This window comes from Zootoca vivipara, chromosome 6 (genome assembly GCF_965207765.1).
Source record: "Zootoca vivipara chromosome 6, rZooViv2.hap1.1, whole genome shotgun sequence".
Lineage (NCBI taxonomy): Eukaryota > Metazoa > Chordata > Lepidosauria > Squamata > Lacertidae > Zootoca > Zootoca vivipara.
In genome coordinates, this window is record NC_142589.1 from 58,603,598 (window position 1) to 58,623,469 (window position 19,872).

Below are 19,872 nucleotides of genomic sequence, written 5' to 3' on the forward strand. Positions count from 1 at the left end.
CTAGCTGAGCCTGTTTTAAGAGAGAAGAATTAGACCATTCCTAGAATATAGGTTTTGCCAGTCATTAGCTATACTTGCTAACTGAAAACTCCACATACAGTCACAGTACAACTCAGAATACCATGAGCTAAAGATAAATGGGACAGCTATTCCCTTCAGGTCTTGCTTAATCTTCTAGAGGTGTTTGACCTGTCACTGTTGGAAAAGGAACACCAGAATAAATAGATTTTAGTATAGTTAAATTATGCTTTTAATCCAAAATTCCCAATCAAAATAAATAAATTGTAATGCAATTTTTATCTAGGATTGGGGAAATAGTTTCTAGTACACTTTCAGAAATCTAAAAATACTGTGCACAGGCCCAGGCAAGAAAGTGGCTCTCACTGGCCAAAACTTCTACCCCACTCATTTACTGTCAGGTCAGAGTTGTGCAGACACCTCTTAGGAGACAAACTCAGCTTCGATCTGCAGTGGCCACCTAAGTGCCTGCCTCTGCCAGTTGCTTCCTGTGGGCTCTGAAAAAGTGCCAAGGCAGCTTACTCTTCAGAGCCAGGCATTCTGGGTGAGATAGCCAGGAAAATGCCCACCCCGCTGCCACAGTGGCTACCATAGAAAGGCCTTCTAAATCATTTTTAAGAGTTTTAAAAGTCTTCCTAAGCACTGCAGAAAATCATGGCAGTAGTGCAAGCATTACCTTAGACACCTTGCCCAGAAATACCTGGCTCCAAAGGACCCCTCTTTGGCCAACTCTCAGAGCCCAGAGGTCGCAAATAAGCCACCTGTGCTGCCTTTGCTATTGCAACAGATAACTTTTTTTAAAGTGGGGTGGTGATGGCAGGAAAGGGGGGCAGTGACTCTGCTGCTGCCGGAAACAAAAGGATTGATTAATCAGGTTTCCAGAGGCTGAGTCCCATCAGCCAGACCATGCCAAGGGTCCCCTGTAGTCTTGTGCTAGCCCTGCTCAGGTGTATGCCCTTAAGCGCTCGTTCTGTTTTGTTAGCTCATTTATTTCTGTGTAAAGCGTAGCATACTAAAAATATACTCAACAAACAACACTTCCAGACGGAGGTTGCTAGAAAGTCACTGGCAACAAGATTTCCCCTCTCAATAGTTATTGGATTTTCTATGGAAACTGTAAAACCAGATCAAATATGGGAAACATATGGATTGGCATTTTGATGTCAACAATGTCATGTGGATGCGAGGAAAAGATTTGCATGCATTAGGGCAGGGGTCCCCAGACTTACCGGGCTTCGGGCCGGAGGGCAGGGGAGTGCGCGCGCAGCGGGCCGGAGGGCGGGGGAGTGCGTGCCCATGCGCATACGCACACGCACACGGTCAGAAAAAATCGCCGAAAATCGCTTGTGCGCATGCGTATGGGCCTCCCCCGACCCGGAAGTGCACCGGAAATGACCTCTTCTGGGTCGGGAGAGGCCCATACGCATGCGCACAAAGGATTTTCGGCGATTTTTTTCCGATTTTGAAGATCGCCGCCCCGCCGCGCGCCGTAAGAGCGGGCGGCAGCAGCGGGCGGCGGGGGTCGTCGCGGGCCGGATTGGGAGGCCAATTGGGCCGCATCCGGCCCGGGGGCCGTAGTCTGGGGACCCCTGCATTAGGGGCACTGAACCCACAACCGACAGCTAAATCACCAGCAGTTATCAGTGGGGAAAAAGAATAAATCACTCTGTTTATTCAAAGTTAGAAATGACTTACTTTAACAAGTCTTCTCGGCATTGTTTCTGAGGGGCAAAGCAGGCAACAGCCCAAACTTTGATTTCGATGCCAGCATAGAATTGCTTTCCCCTCATATCCCAGACACCCTGATTTGGTGTAGCAACTGTCTTATTCTAAGGAAGATTTAAAAAAACAAAACAGTTATTCCACAACAGCTTTAAGCTAATGTACAAATGAAACATTTTGGTAATTGAATGTATTATAGTTGAATATATTTAGCATTATTATCTCATTTAAAATATTTATTATTTGTGACTTCCGCTTGGATCGTGGTAGAAGATGGTTGAAAATTCCATCTCTGAAATTATTATTTAAGATGTAAGACTCGCCTTTCCACCCCAAAGAGAGCCCAGGACACCTAATAATATTATATAACCCTGAAGACAGCAGTAACTATCTACTTCAAAAAACTTTCAATGCTATCTTCCCAAAGCCTGAACAAATAAAAAACAAATGGAGTTTCTCCTTCATGCAGTTAAACCTAAGGCTAAAGGGACTGAGTAGACGAGAAATTCACCTAGTGATTAAATGATACATGATTTGTCTAATGTATTATTTTGTGGAAACTTACCCTGCCTCCATATTGCAGCATTGGTGCAGGCAACACCCTGCCTGTCAACTCTGTCATTTCATTATGGACAACAATTCCAAACTCCTTCAGATATGGATCTGGACCGCCTACCATGCTGTTACTCTTCACCTGGAGGTACAAGAGAGCATCTCTTGAACACACATAATTACAAGGACCTTTTACTTGTGCAGGTGTGGCTCAACCACAGCTAATTATCTATATTGTTTTCTGGGCTGTTGCCATTCTTTGTTCCATGCATGTACACCTAAGTGGACCAGAATATATAGTTGTCAAAAATTAACTTGCTATGGTTATTTGTTGTCATCATACTCTGTGCCACAGACAACAAATGAGCATGCCTTAACCTCACAATCCTTGTAAGCCCAGTACCCAAAGATGGTCTTTAACCCTAGATCCAAGCAAACGGTTTGGAACACTAATGAGAAAAGATGCTGTTGTGATATGCACACTGTGACCATCATGTTTGCCACAGACTTGTTTGAAGCTTTTCATCCGTAAAGTCAAGTTAAGAGTTACTCACTAGTCTACTAATTTCTTCCTGCCTGTCAGGTGCAGACCGTGCCGTTGCCTTGATCATCGTTGACGTCTGATTGTCAGTTAGCTTCTTGATACATCGTTGGCCTGCTACTATATTACATACCTAAGATCAGAAAGACGGCATGTAGGCAACCATATTGGAATACAATGTGACTGAAGTAAACTGCCATGTTTATTTACCTCAAGGGGTAAATATGTATGTTTCTGCTCCTGCCCTACTTGAAGGCATGGAAGATGAGGGTATTTCAGCTGTAGACTGTACTTCTGCTTAAAATACTGGGCTACTGTACACTCCATGGCCTGCCCGTTTTCCAACTGCAGAGGGAACCTTTGAGGGGAAATATTGCTTTGATTAGTAATCACAGTTATTAGTGTTCACAAGATAAATGTTTATATATTAGAATGCAAATGGTCTGCTGTTCTTGGTTCTGTAATGTACATATTTTTAATAGTTTACACTTTAAAAATATTTATCTTAAAAGCAAAGGGTTGCATCCAACTCAAGAGGAGACCCACCAAAATTAATGAATATGACTTACTAGGATCCATTGTTTTAAACTGAGTCTACTCTGAATAGAATTTAGTTGCTACAACTCAAACAATGAGCATACATACGTTTGATGGCTGGCTGGTCTTCTAGTAACATTGCAAACTCTGTATTTTCTCTTCATCTGACCACAGTGAGTAACCTCTACTTTTAGACCTGCAAATCCAGAACACACACAAAATACACCAATAAGCAAAGGTTAATGAGAAGCAATGAGAAGGCATTTGGGGTTTTATGTGGAACTCCAGATTCAAATCCCTGCTTTTTACATGGGTAAAGTGACTACAGTGGTGCCTCGCTAGACGAATTTAATTCGTTCCACGGGTCTTTTCTTATAACGAAAAATTCGTCTAGCGAATCCCATAGGAATGCATTGAATTTTTTTTTTGAATTTTTTTTGCCCATAGGAACGCATTAATTGAATTTCAATGCATTCCTATGGGAAACCGCGATTCGCTAGACGAATTTTTCGTAAAACGAATTCGTCTAGCGAGGCAACCTCCACTAGAAAAAACCTTTCGTTAAGCGGAAATTTTGTTAAGCATGGCATTCGTTAAGCGAGGCACCACTGTATTTACATTAGAAAGCTGCTGTGAAGTCTACTTTATTTAGTCTTCCCTCCTCTAGGTTGCATTACAGTTTCAAAGTCCCATATAGGAATAAAAATACTATATGCTGAAATATCCCACCTATGAAAAGCTTAAACCTGGTTATCAAAGATCAGCCCACATTAAAATATCAAAATGTTTTTAACAGCTATTCAAGCTAAAACCTATTGGGAAGAAAGAAAAACAACACAAATGAGAAGAACTACAGTCTGCATACTGAAAAGTGCTATAGATGTCTTGGGCCTTCATATTATTTTTCCAATGATGGGAACATACCAGAAGACGCTTTGGGAATCAGTTATTTGTTTTTTACAATTCAACATGCACGGAAGTATTTTATTTACTCCAAAGATTCACCTCTGATTTCTTTGGTAAACTTAACACGCTGGGAGTCGGTAAGGGGTTTTGTTTGTTCATTGATGTTCTGAATATCCAAGACCTCGCACATGAATTCAATAATAGGCTGGGCACGATAGAAAGCAGTTGCCGATACTAAAAGAGAACAACAACAAAATGTACTGAGAAAAACGTTTATGGAAGAGATTTAAAGCAAGTAAAGCAAATGAGATTTTTTTTCATACCATCGATGTTAAGCATCATGTTCCACATTGCAGGCCTGACAGACTGGTGGAAGCCAAACCAAACCTCGCGACCACCTCCCAGTGGGTGATAATATCCTTCAGGGGGAGAGAAGAAGGAACGGCCCACTGGCGTGTACCTAATAAGAAGACAGGTGTATCAGCTTTGGTTTTTTTGGAGGAAACTTGCAGATGAAAAATTTTGTACAACATATTAAATGCATCAAGCATTAACCAAGTGGGACTTGCAACAAAATGCTGCAGTGAGGAATGTTCCTGTTCAGGATTCCAGCCAGCCATGCCCTCAGCCAGGATATTCCATTCCCTCTCCCACCAAGTCAGTCAGAATTCTGTGCTTAGTCCTCAATAGGGCTGCATTGGTGGGGATTTTTTTTGGGGGGGGGTAAAGGTACATCCACAAAGGGTAGCTTAACTGAACAGGAACATTCCTCACTGCAGCATTTTGTTGTAAGCTGTGAGAAGAGTGAAAATATATCATAGGAGCTTACCTCATAGAGGGAAGGTGCCGTGTGATGACATCAAGTGCCTGTACAGAGTCTTCTGGGACTTCATTCAGATGCCCTGCCAGAGCTTCCAGGAGCATCTGAAGGCTGACCACAGACACCCACTGAACTGACACTTTAAAGGTTTGGTCCTTCCCTTCACCTGGGAGTGTGACCTCCATATCCACCTGAAGAGTCAATTGTGAAAGTTAGCCATATAGCCGATACTGATGCAGATGTTTTCAACTTTGATAAAGGCTAAAGGCCTTCACTGCTTGTACTCCACTGAAACTGGATGAAGATCAGTTTAAATTTAGGGCGGCTTTAGTTATAGCATGTATTTCTGCAGCAGAAGAATCTAAAATCTGCTCTTTGTAAAAACCCTTAAAAAGGAGTAGGGTTGGTCCTCCAGATATTGCTGGACTACAACTCTCATCATTCATTTACCATTGGCCATGCTAGCCTGGACAGATCAGAGTTGCAGAGTCCCAACATCCGAAGGGCTGCAGCCTAGCCACCCCTGCCCTAAAGTTCTGAAGCACTCCGAATAAAAATATGGTAATGCCACAATAACATTGATCCCAGAATATCATCAGTTTCATCATTAAGACTTCGCTACTCCTTCTGAAGCTGCAGATCACCACTCCATGGAAGTACAGTAAGTCCTATAAGTATTTTAAAGCATATCGAGATGTTTCATTTAGCACAGTGAGGCATGAAAAGTGGCCCTCTCCAGAAAGGAACACACATACTATAAGATTCTCACTTTATACAATGGTCACATTCAGATGCAATGCTAAGCCATAGTGTATGGTTTATTTAATCATACTGTGCATGAACTACATGCTTATGATGCAGGTCAAGCGCTCCCACTTTTGCTCCTTGCTTAGTTGAGCAGGCAAACTTTTGAACCAGCACTCATAATTTGTCTCTCTCCAAACAGGTCCCTATCAAGAAGCTCAAGTCTCTTCTTAGCTTCCCAATCATGGCTTACTCAGAAATAAACAAATTATAAGCACTGGTCTGCTGAACATAAAATGCTAAGTTGCTCCATGGTTTGTTTCCCTGCTCAAGTAAGCAAGGAGCAAAGTGGGAGAACTCAAGCTCATTCACAATGTGAAACTATACCTCATGGCTTAGCATCACATCTGAATTTAGTCAATGTTAACAAACACCACTTTAATGTCACCTGAAGCTTCTGCACAGCATTCTGTTTACACAGTGTTGTTGCAAAACTTAGAACAAAATCAGTTTATCAGTATATCGATAGCTCATATTCCTGCAATGCTGCAGGTTAGGTTAAGCATGACATCATTAGGATCTAGGTCAGGCACCCCCAAACTCGGCCCTCCAGCTGTTTTGGGACTACAACTCCCATCATCCCTAGCTAACAGGACCAGTGGTCAGGGATGGTGGGAATTGTAGCATAGTATCTTCTGAAGGCCATTCATGAAGCCACTTACCCTATCCCTGCCAATAGGCAGAGGATGTGCAGTGTACATGTTCCTCTTGCCATCATAGCCAGGCTGCCGATCCCCAAATATCTGCATCTTGAAGTGTCTCACCATAGTATCAACTACCTCCCTGAAAAGAGTTGGACGCAAAATAGAAGTGAGCAGAGACAACAGGAAAAATTAGTGGCATGCAAGCATTTAGCAGTCTTGATCCAGTTTGTAAAAACATAATCCAAGCTGCCTGCAGAGCCCAAATAAGTAAAAATTATTTTAGTCCAAGTACAAGTGACTTATACAGTATCAGATTGTCACCAAATCTGTTGCTGAGGATGCAAGGCTGTTCCATAGTACATCCAATTTTAGTACTCAAATGCTCATAGCATATTTTAGTTCTTTACCCAAAGAACCTATTTAAAACTGCAATTGACAGCAGTTGGAGAACTGTTAAAAATAGGCTTGGAATTCTCTAGTTGGTCTCACCTGTTCACCCTCCGGGGACGCTTTTCTGGTTTGATATCCACATCATAATGATAAACATCGATTTTAGGGATCTGCACTTGGAAATGATTGGCTAAGAGACGAATAGGTTTCCCTACTGTTCCCAGGCCTGGACGACGGGGCGGCTGAAACAGGTTGGCTGGTGGCCCTGTAAAAAATTGAGAGATTTAGAAGGATTGCCTAGCAAGCATTGCCAGCTTTATCGTTTTAGCAATTCCAATCCCAACAGGTACTAGAAAACTAAGGCCAATTAGGTTTTATGCTTTTCATATTGATTCGGTTTATTCTTTTTGTAAGCCGCCCTAAGAATCAGGTTGAAGGACAGAATAAAAATACATGGACTGAACTACAGAGCTCATACTAACAGCAAGGAGTACATTGTTCTGTCCTTTGATTTCTCACTCTCAAATAAGTTTACACTCTCCTTGAAAAGATTCAGCCTCCTGTTAGAAAGTGGTATCAATATGCTTATTTCTAAGCAAGATGAGATTGACAAACAAAAATTATGTAGGACTTCCTGGGAGCACTGCTAACATAGTAATAAAAGTCAGAACTAGACATTGTGGGAGACGTATGCCCAAAGCTTGCATCCTTGACTTCTCTCTCCTTGACAGCATTTCAGTTATACTGAGTATGATGTTATAAATCTGGGGGACAGGCTAAATTCCATATCAGTTAGTGCCAAAATTTAATTAAGCTTTAAAGTGTTTTAGCTTATGTTAAAAGCTATATGTCAAACCAACAAGAGGTTAGAATCTAAGGAAACGTAGTGTGCATTCCAGTCATCAGTAATTTACCACATGTAAAAGCTAGTGAAATAATGTAGCACATGTAAAAATTACCGTTTTTCTCATATTTTAAGGCATCCCTAAAAAATAAGGCATGGCAGGATTTTCCAGACCTGGCGAAATATAAGGCATACCCCGAAAATAAGACATGCTGGTACGGTATGGCAGGGCACGCCGCGCCATGTCCCGACCCAGCGGGACCCAGCAAGGGCAGCAGTGCGCGCTTTGCCGAGCCCCGACTGAGCAGGAGCTGGCAAAGGCAGCAGCCCGCCGCCGGCTTGGAGCTCGAGCCGGCAAAGGCAGCAGCGGCGCTTTGCCGAGCTCCACCGAATCGGGTGAGAATTGCGTTCGTACCCCTGCCTTGCAGCCTCCGACCCTTCACCCAGGGCGTTCACACGTGCATCCCCACCCCCGACCTCGTCTACCGGTACCTGAAAGCTGCGCACGCGGCATTCCAGCACAAAGCCGCCAGCCAGCGTCGGAAGAGGAGAAGGAGGTGCCGCCGAGAAACCCAGAAAGGGGAGGCGCAGCGGGAAGGAGGAGGAGACCGGCGGGGAGGGATCCGGAAAGTTGCGAGCGACTTCCTGCTCCCCCCCCCAACGGAGCGAAAACCAGCAAAGGCAGCAGCCCGCCGCCGGCTTGGAGCAGCGCCGGCAAAGGCTCGAGCTCCAAGCCGGCGGCGGGCTGCTGCCTTTGCTGGTTTTCGCTCCGTTGGGGGGGGGAGCAGGAAGTCGCTCGCAACTTTCCGGATCCCTCCCCGCCGGTCTCCTCCTCCTTCCCGCTGCGCCTCTCCTTTCTGGGTTTCTCGGCGGCACCTCCTTCTCCTCTTCCGACGCTGGCTGGCGGCTTTGTGCTGGAATGCCGCGTGCGCAGCTTTCAGGTACCGGTAGACGAGGACGCGGGTCGGGGGTGGGGATGCACGTGTGAACGCCCTGGGTGAAGGGTCGGAGGCTGCAAGGCAGGGGTATGAACGCAATTCTCACCCGATTCGGTGGAGCTCGGCAAAGCGCCGCTGCTGCCTTTGCCGGCTCGAGCTCAAAGCCGGCGGCGGGCTGCTGCCTTTGCCAGCTCCCGCTCAGTCGGGGCTCGGCAAAAAATAAGACGCCCCCGAAAATAAGCCATAGGCTTATTTTCTTGAGTAAAAAAATATATAAGACATGACTTATAATATGAGAAACACGGTAGTGAAGCAGGCACACTTCCTGGGTTGTGTATTAGGACAATGATCCTAGCCAATGAACAGTTGTCAATCAAGTCTGTCCTGCAATGGAAGAGTGCGCCTTTGAACATAAAGTCAAACTGTTGGAGAGTTATAGCACGTGCTATGGCTGTGGAATCAGACAGAAGAAACATAATTTATTGCAGGTGGGGCAGATGAAAGTGTTCGACTTTTGCTGCTACAGGTGCACCAAGGTGTGCTCGGTCTGTCTGTCTGTCTCCAGGCACTGCGATTGCCTGCAAGGGATTTCCATACAGCAGGGTTAATGTTGCCAGCTTTCATGTCATGTTTGCAGACATCATTGTAAAACAGAGTTGGGCTAATAATAATATTTTTTTTATATACCCCACCCATCTGGCTGAGTTTCCCCAGCCACTGAGGACTAAAAACAAAATAAAACTTCAAACATTAAAAGCTTCCCTAAACAGGGCTGCCTTCAGATGTCTCCTAAAAGTCAGATAGCTGTTTATTTCCTTGACATCAAATGGGAGGGCATTCCACAGGGCGGGTGCCACTACCGAGAAGGCCCTCTGCCTGGTTCCCTGTAACCTCACTTCTTGCAGTGAGGAAACCACCAGAAGGCCCTCGGTGCTGGACCTCAGTGTCCGGGCTGAATGATGGGGGTGGAGACACACCCTCAGGTGTGTGGTCACCAATGCTGATGACGTCCTGACCCAGGATGTTGGTCTTCATTAGACTGAGGATGAGGCCGAATTCCATGCAGGCTTGGGCAAAACAGTTGGGCATCTACAAACGTCTCTCAGGTAACCAGCCTGGAAATGTTGTTTGCAGACTCTGTTGTGCCATGTAAAGCCAGTCAACAAGTGTTAGTAGAAAATACTACGGTAATTTCCTTGTGAGATGACCAAGTGCACAGGGATAGACCATTTGAAGTTCAAAGCATCAAAAGGGCTATGTGTCAGTAAGTGTGAAAAGTCAACTCTCTTTGAGGTAGTGAGCTTTAGCACATCAGAGGGCTATAAAAGAGACCAGAACTTAGGTTAGGGGAGAAGCTATGGGGTTATGGTTGGAGTAATGTATCCATGAAGCAGACAAGAACCTTGATTGTGCCCTGCAGTGCAAGGTAAGTAGCAGAGAAAGGATGGTGATGGGCTTATTGTTGCTACTATGGAATAAGCTGGCAGATTTTGGGGTGATGCTGCTCGGAGCTCCTCTACTGAAAACTCTATGTATAAACAAACAATATATCATAAAGACACAATAGACTGTTGTGCCTTATTCCTGAAACACTAATCCTAGGTAAGCACCCCTGCAATGCCTGGAAACTCATGCAGCCACTCAGTGGAGATTGGGGTGGCATGTAACAATATAATGTGATGTCAGTACAGTGGTAACTCTGTTTGCAACCACAATCCTTTCGCTCACTGAAGGCACGCTTCTGCGCGTGCGCAGATCTCTTCTGCACATCCGAGCACCGCGGAACCCAGATGTAAACACTTCTAGGTCCGCGGTGGTCGGAAACCGAAGAGGATGCAAATGGAGGCGGTCGCAAACCGAGGTCTGACTGTATGTGATCTGCAAACTGCAACTGACAGCCAATGAAGTGCAATAGTAAAAAAAAAAAACTATTAAAAAACTTGTAGCATGGTGATGTTACACTATATATTGTCTATTACTGGATGTAACTGAGGTGAAAGGAATAGGTGACATGAGACTGCTAGTTTCAGTGGTCACCCTGAATCTACCACAATGCTTAGTTTCCGCTTGAGGGGTGGGGTGGGGTGGGGAATGGATATCACTTCTTTTAAATTAAGATAACATACACTTTGTAGCATCATTTATATTCCCACTAGGCTCCAAAATGAAAAGTATATTGCACCATAGCAACAATATATTTCTCTTACAGGTTAATCATATTGAAGAAACTGGAAAGTATTTTTGCTGGAAGGGAGGTTTTCAGACAACTGGATCTTGTTATGTTGAGCAACACATTTTCAAAAAAAAAAAAATAAGTACCTGGTGTTCCACATTTGACTGTGCAATATATTCCTAAGCATTGTTTCTTTTTGTTTTATAGCTAATAGGCCATGCTAACTAGTAATATTTTGCATTGTGAATCTAACAAATCTGCTGAGACAAATCAGAAGGTCCAGCTGATCCAACATTCTCTTTCCCACAGTAACCAGTGAGGCATCTCTGGGAAGATCAGGCAACAACCTTCCCTGGCATCTGTCTCTAATATTCAGAGGAATACTGTATCCAAACCTGGATACTCAATAGCCATTGCAAGGCCTGTCTTCCACAATTTTGTCTATTTTTTAAAAGCCACTAACCATAACCACATAAAGTAACACATTTCAAAGGTTAATTCCATGTTGTACAAAGATGTACTTTATTTTGTCACTGTCAGGCAAAGTCCTCTAGGGACAATTGTGCCACCACTGGAAAGACCCTATTTCTGGTCACCTCCAGGCCACAGCTCTGATGGTGGTGGGAAACCAAGAAGGGCCTCTTGGTGCATTGTCTTACACAGGCATCCTTACGTGGCAGGAGGCAGTCTTCGAGTTACCTGGGTCACAAACTGTTTTGGGTTTTACTATCACCAACCACTTGCAGTGGTGTGTTACATTTAAGCAGTAGTGTGCTAGATACAAACCAATCCAAAGCTTTATGTGGAATTTTTTTTGGACTGCTAGTAAACACTTTATGACACTTAACTCAAAATTGCATATAATTCCCTTAACATAGTTTAAACATTAAGAGGGGAAATTAAGGTACTAACATCTGTTAATATATAGCTGAACATTTTATATTATTAGTCTCTCTAGGAATAGTCATGGAGGGAAATAGAAAATTTGACTAGTATTGTATACATTCATTACCATTACACATTGGTTTTATGGACAATGTATTTTTAGCAATGATATTTGTCATATAAAATCTAGTAACAGAAAACTTTCTGAAATATTTTCCACTACATTAACATTTCCATTGCACACATCCCCCGCCCACCTCAAGCTAACAGCATACCCAAAGATTTAGCCTTTCCTTCTATGGAAAGTGCTTAAAGTTCAACTCCTCACAGAACTAGTTACATTAAAAACCCTCATTGGTCAGCATAAGAGTCCATAATGCTAAACTTTTTTGCTTTCAAAAAATTAGATCTCTTGACTATAATGAATCAAGGACAATCAAAGTTTACTTTATTTTTATACTCAGGAGATGTGCTATTTAGTCTGAAGTAGCATAGCTTTTGTAGATCAGTGATTTGCTCAAAGAATTACAGTACATAGAAAATATGTTGGTGTCCTTCAGGGCTGACAATTTTTGTAGGTTCAGCATTTGAGCTGATGAGATGGAATTACTTTCAAAAACTCCCTCAGTTTCTGAAATAATACAGTGGTACCTCTGGTTATGAACTTAATTTGTTCCGGAGGTCTGTTCTTAACCTGAAACCGCTCTTAACCTGAGGCGTGCTTTCGCTAATAGGGCTTCCCGGTGCCGCGGCCGCGCAATTTCTGTTCTCATCCTGAGGTAAAGTACTTAACCCGAGGTACAACCTCCGGGTTAGGGGAGTTTGTAACCCGAAGTGTTTGTAACCCAAGGTGTTTGTAACCTGAGCTATCACTGTAGTTTGAATTTATACATCACTTCTGTTTAAGTATTTTTTTTCTCTTTGTATCTCTCACAAAACTCCTGAAAGGCCATTATTACTCAAACATTACAGATAAAAAGCAGGGGTTGAGAGATAGACCATGACTTGGAAGGGCATCCTGCACCACTCTCTAGGGCAGTGTTTCTCAACCTTTAATGGCACACCACCATTAAAAAAGTTAAAAAATTTAACTCTGTGCCGCGCTATATTGACTATATAATTATGACTGTAAGAAACACTTGCCAATTGCTGTGTTGGTTGCAATCTCCTGTAATAAGGCTTCACAAGCCGCTGATTTCTCTGCCAGCACAATCCTTTGCTCAGCAAGTTTCATGTTGAGCTCATCCAGCCAGCTTCTTTAAGTTTGTCTAAATTTTAGTTTAGTTTGTCTAAATTTTGCCGCGACGTGCGGCGATGATTTGCATTGTCACGTGCCTGGCGGCCGCCAATATAGAACACTAACCCGCCGGAAAGGCTTACTTTCCGGCGGGTTAGTGTTGCGTATTGGCGGCCGCCAGGCACGTGACAATGCAAATCGCCCTTCTCGTCGCCGCACACCAGCCAGCATCTCGCGGCACACTAGTGTGCCGCGGAACAGCGGTTGAGAAACACTGCTCTAGGGCATGTAGAATAAATCAAAGTCCAATTACTACCAGAACCTATCCTTCTTTAACTTTTTTTGGTACCAGAAAAATTAAACAGACTGGGCAAACAGGAGCTCCAGAAGGCCAAAATGCATAGCATTAAACCATGAGACTAGTGACTAGAAATATACCTCCACTTATATTTGTAAGCAAAACTCAACTGATTACCATGAATTACTGCCACACAGCACAGCACTGGGTGTATTTTCCCCCACTGTAGGCTGTATGGTCAGCATATTAGCATTTTATTAGCCCTCCTTCAGGCATTTTAGCCAATCCATACTTGCTCTCCCATCCCCTGCAGTCACCCCCAACCATCACCTGCCTAACTTCGTATGGGCCTTGACCAGTTTGTGTGACAGAATGTGGTCCTTCAGTAACCAGGTCCCATGAAGTTTAGGGCTTTACAAGTAGTCACTAGCACTCTGAATCAGTGTTAGAAACTGGGATGGAAAAGCTAGGAGCCAAATGGCTTCTGGGACCTGGGTTGCAGGCACCAAAACAGAATGTCTAGTCGCCACTGGGGAGAAGTCGGCAACACTTTTTATTTATTATTTTTATAAGCATGAGCTAATACACAACTCACTTAAGTGACACATTGTTAATATCACATTTTAGCAGAAACTGTTAATACATGTTTAATTTGGTGCTTAAAATAAAAATATTGGTACCATACTTCAGTCTTCAAAACACTCTACTCTTTATTATGTTAAACTCCTTAAAATACTTCGTGGCTTTAAAGCACATGCATTTTTGTAATCCTTGAGTGTCAGACAGGTGCAAAAAATGGCACCCAGACTTTTGGAGGTGCTCCCAAATGGACAATCTTTAGGTGCAAAATGTCCCTGGCGCCCTGCTAATTTTGAACCCTGCTCTGAATTATGTAGTTTTTTGGATGACATAGAAATTTAATAAATATCAAACAAACAGATAAAATACTGTTAAAGAAAGCAACTGTTTTCACAATTCTTCCCAAGGTGAATTTGATTAAGAAGGTGAGTCATCATATCCATGAAGCATTCACAATGCCAATTCTTTAAATAGTACCAAGCCAAGAATTTCTTTATTATGAGCTGTAGTAATGAAGAGGTTAAACTAATCTATGACTAAAACTTTATCAAGGAGACTCAGAATTCAGCTGGAATTCAGCTCCTGAGTACATCACTGTAAGTAGTGGGAATCCCACATTCCTTGCTCTAGGTAATAAATACGGTAAGTCACTGCTGGCAAGGAGAGAGAGAAAAGGAAAGATCACGTCTAACAGGTTGCCACTGAAGCAGGGTGCCACCATCCTTCACAGAAGCAAGCATAATCACAGCAGAGCTTGCTAAAATGCAAACGTTCTAGAGCCAACAAATTATCATCTTTCATGTGGTATCTGACACCTATGTCATGCAATTCAGAAACCAATATTCCAAAGAAAAAAGTTTATTTATAACCAATTTAACTTCTGCCCATATATTTGCTTTGGTAATTTTACATTTAAGTACAGTATCTGTCTACATAAGAAAATATATTGCACCTCCAGGAACATACCAACACAGAAGACAAAATGCCCAGAAAATCTGAAGGCACTTCACAATGCAGAAGCCATTTCATATAGCTAAGAGGAGTTCTGCTGGATCAAACTAAAGGCCAATCTAGTCCAGCATCATGTTCTCAGTGGCAAGCCAGATGCCTACAGGAAGCCTGCAAGCAGGACCTGAGTGCAACAGCACTTCTTGAGATTTCCAGCAACTCTTACCGATATTCAGAGGAACACTGGAGACAGTACACAAGCATCATGACTAGCATTCACTGATAGCCTAATCTGCTATGGATTTGTCTAACCCTCTTTTAAAAACATCAAAGTTGGTGGCCATCCCTACATCACGCGGAAGAAAATTACATATTTTAACTGTGTGCTGTATATGACCAGCTTCTTTCTCCCTTAACCCTGAATGGCAAGGGGTCATCTAAATTTTCATAATGAGCATAAATCAAAAGTGAATCCACTTGGGTGCATAATGCAATATGAGTACAATGCAAAATTTGTTAGACTTACCATTTAAGAGACTTTTTGTGAATCAGCCTTTCTACATATTTAGCCACTGAGGCATGCTAGAGGATTTGCATGTGGGAAACTCATTTTCGAAACCTTGCTCAGGTCAATGGGTAGCCTTGGTCAAGTCATCACTCTCTCTAAGCCATACTCATTCCACAAGGAATCCCCCAAATGTGAACTTTGCCTGCCTCACAGACTCCTCACAAGGACACCAACACTCTAAGCTCTTTGGAGAGGAACCTCCCTGTGAAGTTCAGTAACCTACAGTGGTACCTCGGTTTGCGACCGCAATCCATTCCGCGGAGCTGGTCGCTCACCGAATTGATGGTTCGCTGAAGGCACACTTCTGCATGTGCACGAAGCGCCAATAGAGCGCTTCTGCGCACGCGTGCACTGCACAGATCGCTTCTGTGCATCCGAGCGCTGCGGAACCCGGATGTAAACACTTCCGAGTCCACGGTGATCGGAAACCGAAGTGGTCGCAAATGGAGGCAGTCGCAAACCGAGGTTTGACTGTACTTGTGTTCCTCTTTGCTGAAAGTGACAAAGGAAGTGAAATAACAAGTTAACAGAGAAGTGGTGCAGTCTCTGCATGTGACTTTACCAGCTCCATTAAGCTTGCTAAACCAACACTTGGTCACATTTTGCAATAAAAAAACTGGCAACTTCCGGGGCTATCAGCTAACAACCTAAACCTCAACCAACACTGGATCCCTTATCAATGAATTATTAAGGCCACTTTTAAGAAAAAAATAATCCCATTGTTTCACTTACTCACTTGTCAAAAGGCAAAAAGTTGCCAAATTTACAGTCTTAGCAAAATTGTCCACTGCAAAGAAAAAATTAGAGTTCTGTTTTTACAGGTAAATGTATTGCAAAGTAGCTGCAAAAGCAAAGGGATTTACATGGACATCACACATTTTAAAAATCTAGTCAATTAAAAAAACATTTGCTTTCGAAATGGGTTTAGAGCAACATGGAACAACAGTAACATCAGAATTCAACCTTACACAAAACACAAATGAAACAAACATGTCATTTGGATACACAAAAGGCCCAGCTCCAAAGCACATGGAGGGCCACAATCCAGGCACCACTGCTGAAAATACTTTATTATTGCAGCACTGAAAGCACTCTCTTGTTTATGGTGACTCACAGTTTATGTAGGGAGGAGTCTATACGGGAGAAAGTGATCTTTAATGTATCACAGAGCAGACTCAGGCTGTGCAAGTCAAAATCAGTACAGTATCTGGAGTTTAGCTCAATAACCAAGAGGCAACCTGTAGGGCTCACAAACGATGACCATCTCACATTTTCAGAACTCTGACAAAAGATACTGTACACTATTGGACTTCCAACCTTCAGCTGGTCCAGACTGTCCATAAGGAAAGGTACATGCAAACCCCATTACAACAGTCAATTTAAAAGGTTACAGAGCATGCATGACTATGGCCAAGTCCCCGAGTCTTCAGAAAAGGGCACAGTGGACATATCAGTGAAAGCTTATAGAACACAAGCTTCTACACAGCCATCCAAAACACTGCCAGGCCTCGGGTAACTCCCAAACAGCTATCTACTTAATGGGGAGTATGAACCCAACAAGAGGAGGAATGTCCGTTAGATCCTTTCTAATAAAATCACCCACCATCTGCATCTGTCATGTCAGAATTGAACATATTAATTCATATCCAGTTCATTACTTGATTTTAGCCAATCATGCACTGCATCTGATACAAATGAAAAAGAGAAATAAAAATATAATGACACTATGCCTCAAATCTCCAAATGACCTCACCCAGCAGCATCATATAAAATGATATTAGAGTAGAACCCTGCAGAGTGCAGAACCATGCATAACTACCCTAGGCTAAACATACACACCACCCCAAAAGCTCACCCAATCAAATCAAATGATGATGCTAAGCAACAGCAACTCATACCACTTCCAGGTGGGAATTCACTGAGTACCCAACACAAGACTCTCAAGGAAGCTGCAGGCTGCAAATGGAGAATATGGGGAGGATTGGTCTAAAGCACGGCATCCAATTATATTTCTGTACACTATTGGATAGTTAGCTGCTCTGGGGGCTCCTAATGAGTCAAAAGGTAGGATAAAAATATAAAATGCACTACAACAGTGACTCATCTAACTAAGTACAGTGGTACCTCGGGTTAAGAACTTAATTTGTTCTGGAGGTCCGTTCTTAACCTGAAACTGTTCTTAACCTGAGGTACCACTTTAGCTAATGGGGCCTCCCACTGCCGCTGCGCTGCCTCCACGCGATTTCTGTTCTCACCCTGAAGCAAAGTTCTTAACCCAAGGTACTATTTCTGGGTTAGCGGAGTCTGTAACCTGAGGTACCTCTACCAGCTTTTAGCCCTCAACATTTGAGATACATAAAAGAGAACATTGGTACAGTTTTGCATCTACCAGAACAGAGTGGGGGTGCAAATGAGACTTCAGATGAAGGACGCCACAACAATTACCCACAACAGAACTCCAAGTTACAGAAGCTGAAGCAAGGCTTATCAATGATAACTAAAACAATCAAATGCCACAAAATCACAGTGCTGTACAAAATACACATAAAGGACAGGTCCTGCTCAGTGGGTTTATGGTTCAGACAACTAGATAATGTAAGTTTTAAAAAGGACACAATTAGACAAAGATTGGCTGGGGGAAAATAAGCCTTAAGAATCTACTTTAAAAGAACATCACTTGAACAAAAGACCTATAGTAACAGGAGGCAGAAATCCCTACTTCACCCCAAAAACCACAACCAATTGCTAACCTCAGTTGTTCCCTTCATGAACACAATGCTTCCAAGTTCCATCTGGCCAAATGAACCAGACCTTAATGTTATCACCTCTCATATCAATTCATTACACTACTATCAAAGAATATTAGCTATCTTTCTAGCGCTTATTTCTGTTGCCCAATCCAGGCACATCTCTTATATATTAGGAGCTCCATCAGCTCAAGAGTGAAGTTCCTCACCAGTACTACTGATACATACCTCAACTCTTATCACAGTCCTGGGATTAAGATGCCAAGAACATAACTGGGCCATTCAGGCCCTACATCTAATCATCAACCAGTATGGTGCTAAGACTTCCCAGTTTGGGCTGACATCCAAAAGTAACTGCTCCATTCCACTTAAATTATTACCCACCCAGAGCCCTTGGTAAGGGAGAATGAACACTAGAATGCACACCTAAAACAAGATAAATTAGGGCCCAGAACTTTAATAGCTAGCCTGCAGAGGGTACTACTATGCTATAGGCTTACCCATTTTTAAAGCAAGCCTGGTCAGAGCCAATTTCCCTGCAGGGCTGAGTTCACACTGAGGTGCAAGGCTGCTTACTGCACACATTAGTTTCCAGGTATACACCCAAGCTGCCACCACCTCTTTTTTTAAGCATCTACCTAAAACATTACATGCTATGTGGGTGCAAATAGCCCTCAAGGCACAAAAGCAACAGGGCTACCACTATCAGCCTCTTAGGCCACATAAAAAAAGCACGCACATCCCCAAGAGAATCCTGGGGGCTTACACTTAAGGGTGCTAGGAGTTATAGTTCTATGGAAACAATAGTTCCCGTGATTTGGAAGGGGTGTGTGTGCTTTAAATGAATGGTTTGTCTGCGGACACCTAAATAAACAAATGGTTAAGCTTAAAATTCTTATAACACAAGCCTTTCCTTCCTCCCAAGGCTTCTGCTGGAAGATATATCCATTTAAGCCCTATGGCCCAGCCCCACCCTTCAAGAAAAACCAACAACACTCCAAGCCCCACCTCTGCAGCCTCCCCCAGGTGGAGCAACCCCCGCTGCCAATGTCACTCCCAAGCAAGGCATGCAAGGGCAAAGGCTCCTTCCCTCTTCCCTCCATCACATCCCAACCGTGACCCACATCGTCACCCATGGCCTCAAGACCGCCGTTGGGCCCCTCCCACCACACTCGCTCGCATACACACCCTGCACACCCTTTGCATGCATATACATGAAGGCCTCACCCCCCCCCTCTCACCTGGTCCCAGCGCCTCCATGGCGGCGGCGGCGGCCTCGCTGCGGTCCCCTCCGGTCCCGGCTGCCCCGGGCCCCGCAGCTCCAGCCGCCGCCGCCGCAGCGTATCTCTTAATTTCGGGAATATTGGCTCCGGTGTGAGGGTCAGTACCGGGAACTGGGGGGGAACAGGAGGCGGGGGGAGGGGGCGTCCCCGCCTCGCCAACAGCCCGCGGCCGCCTCGGCGGAACCAGCCCGGCCGCCTAGCACTCTCCCTCGGCACCGGGAGCGCCTCTTCTTCTTCCTCTTCCTCCTCCTCTTTCTCCTCCCCCACCCGCCTCCGCCTCCTCTTCCTCCCCCTTCTCCACGCTCGGTCGCGCGTGTCTGTGTGTTGGGGGATGTGCGCGCTCGCGCGCCTTCTCGGCCCCGAGACCGAGTGGACGGTGCCAGAGAGAGGAGACAGTAAATGTGCGTATCCGCGCTGCGGCCACTGCCGCTCGCTGCC

General features: G+C 44.0%; 1 protein-coding gene across 2 annotated transcripts in view; it reads right to left on the reverse strand.

Moving 5' to 3' along the window:
• LOC118086558 (protein argonaute-4) overlaps window positions 1-19,637 on the reverse strand; it is a 32,812-nt gene extending 13,175 nt beyond the window's left edge. For both annotated transcript variants that reach the window (XR_015950605.1, XM_035118310.3), the window contains exons 1-11: window positions 19,393-19,637; window positions 7,034-7,199; window positions 6,563-6,683; window positions 5,106-5,287; window positions 4,600-4,736; window positions 4,376-4,510; window positions 3,479-3,566; window positions 3,044-3,191; window positions 2,847-2,966; window positions 2,306-2,434; window positions 1,714-1,847 (exon numbers count right to left, since the gene is read on the reverse strand). Coding sequence is in view for 1 of the 2 variants with exons in the window: in XM_035118310.3 (XP_034974201.1) it covers window positions 1,714-1,847; window positions 2,306-2,434; window positions 2,847-2,966; window positions 3,044-3,191; window positions 3,479-3,566; window positions 4,376-4,510; window positions 4,600-4,736; window positions 5,106-5,287; window positions 6,563-6,683; window positions 7,034-7,199; window positions 19,393-19,411 (1,379 nt within the window). In the remaining variant the exon portion in view is untranslated. The remainder of the gene's footprint in view (window positions 1-1,713; window positions 1,848-2,305; window positions 2,435-2,846; window positions 2,967-3,043; window positions 3,192-3,478; window positions 3,567-4,375; window positions 4,511-4,599; window positions 4,737-5,105; window positions 5,288-6,562; window positions 6,684-7,033; window positions 7,200-19,392) is intronic.
• Between the last annotated feature and the right edge of the window lie 235 nt (window positions 19,638-19,872).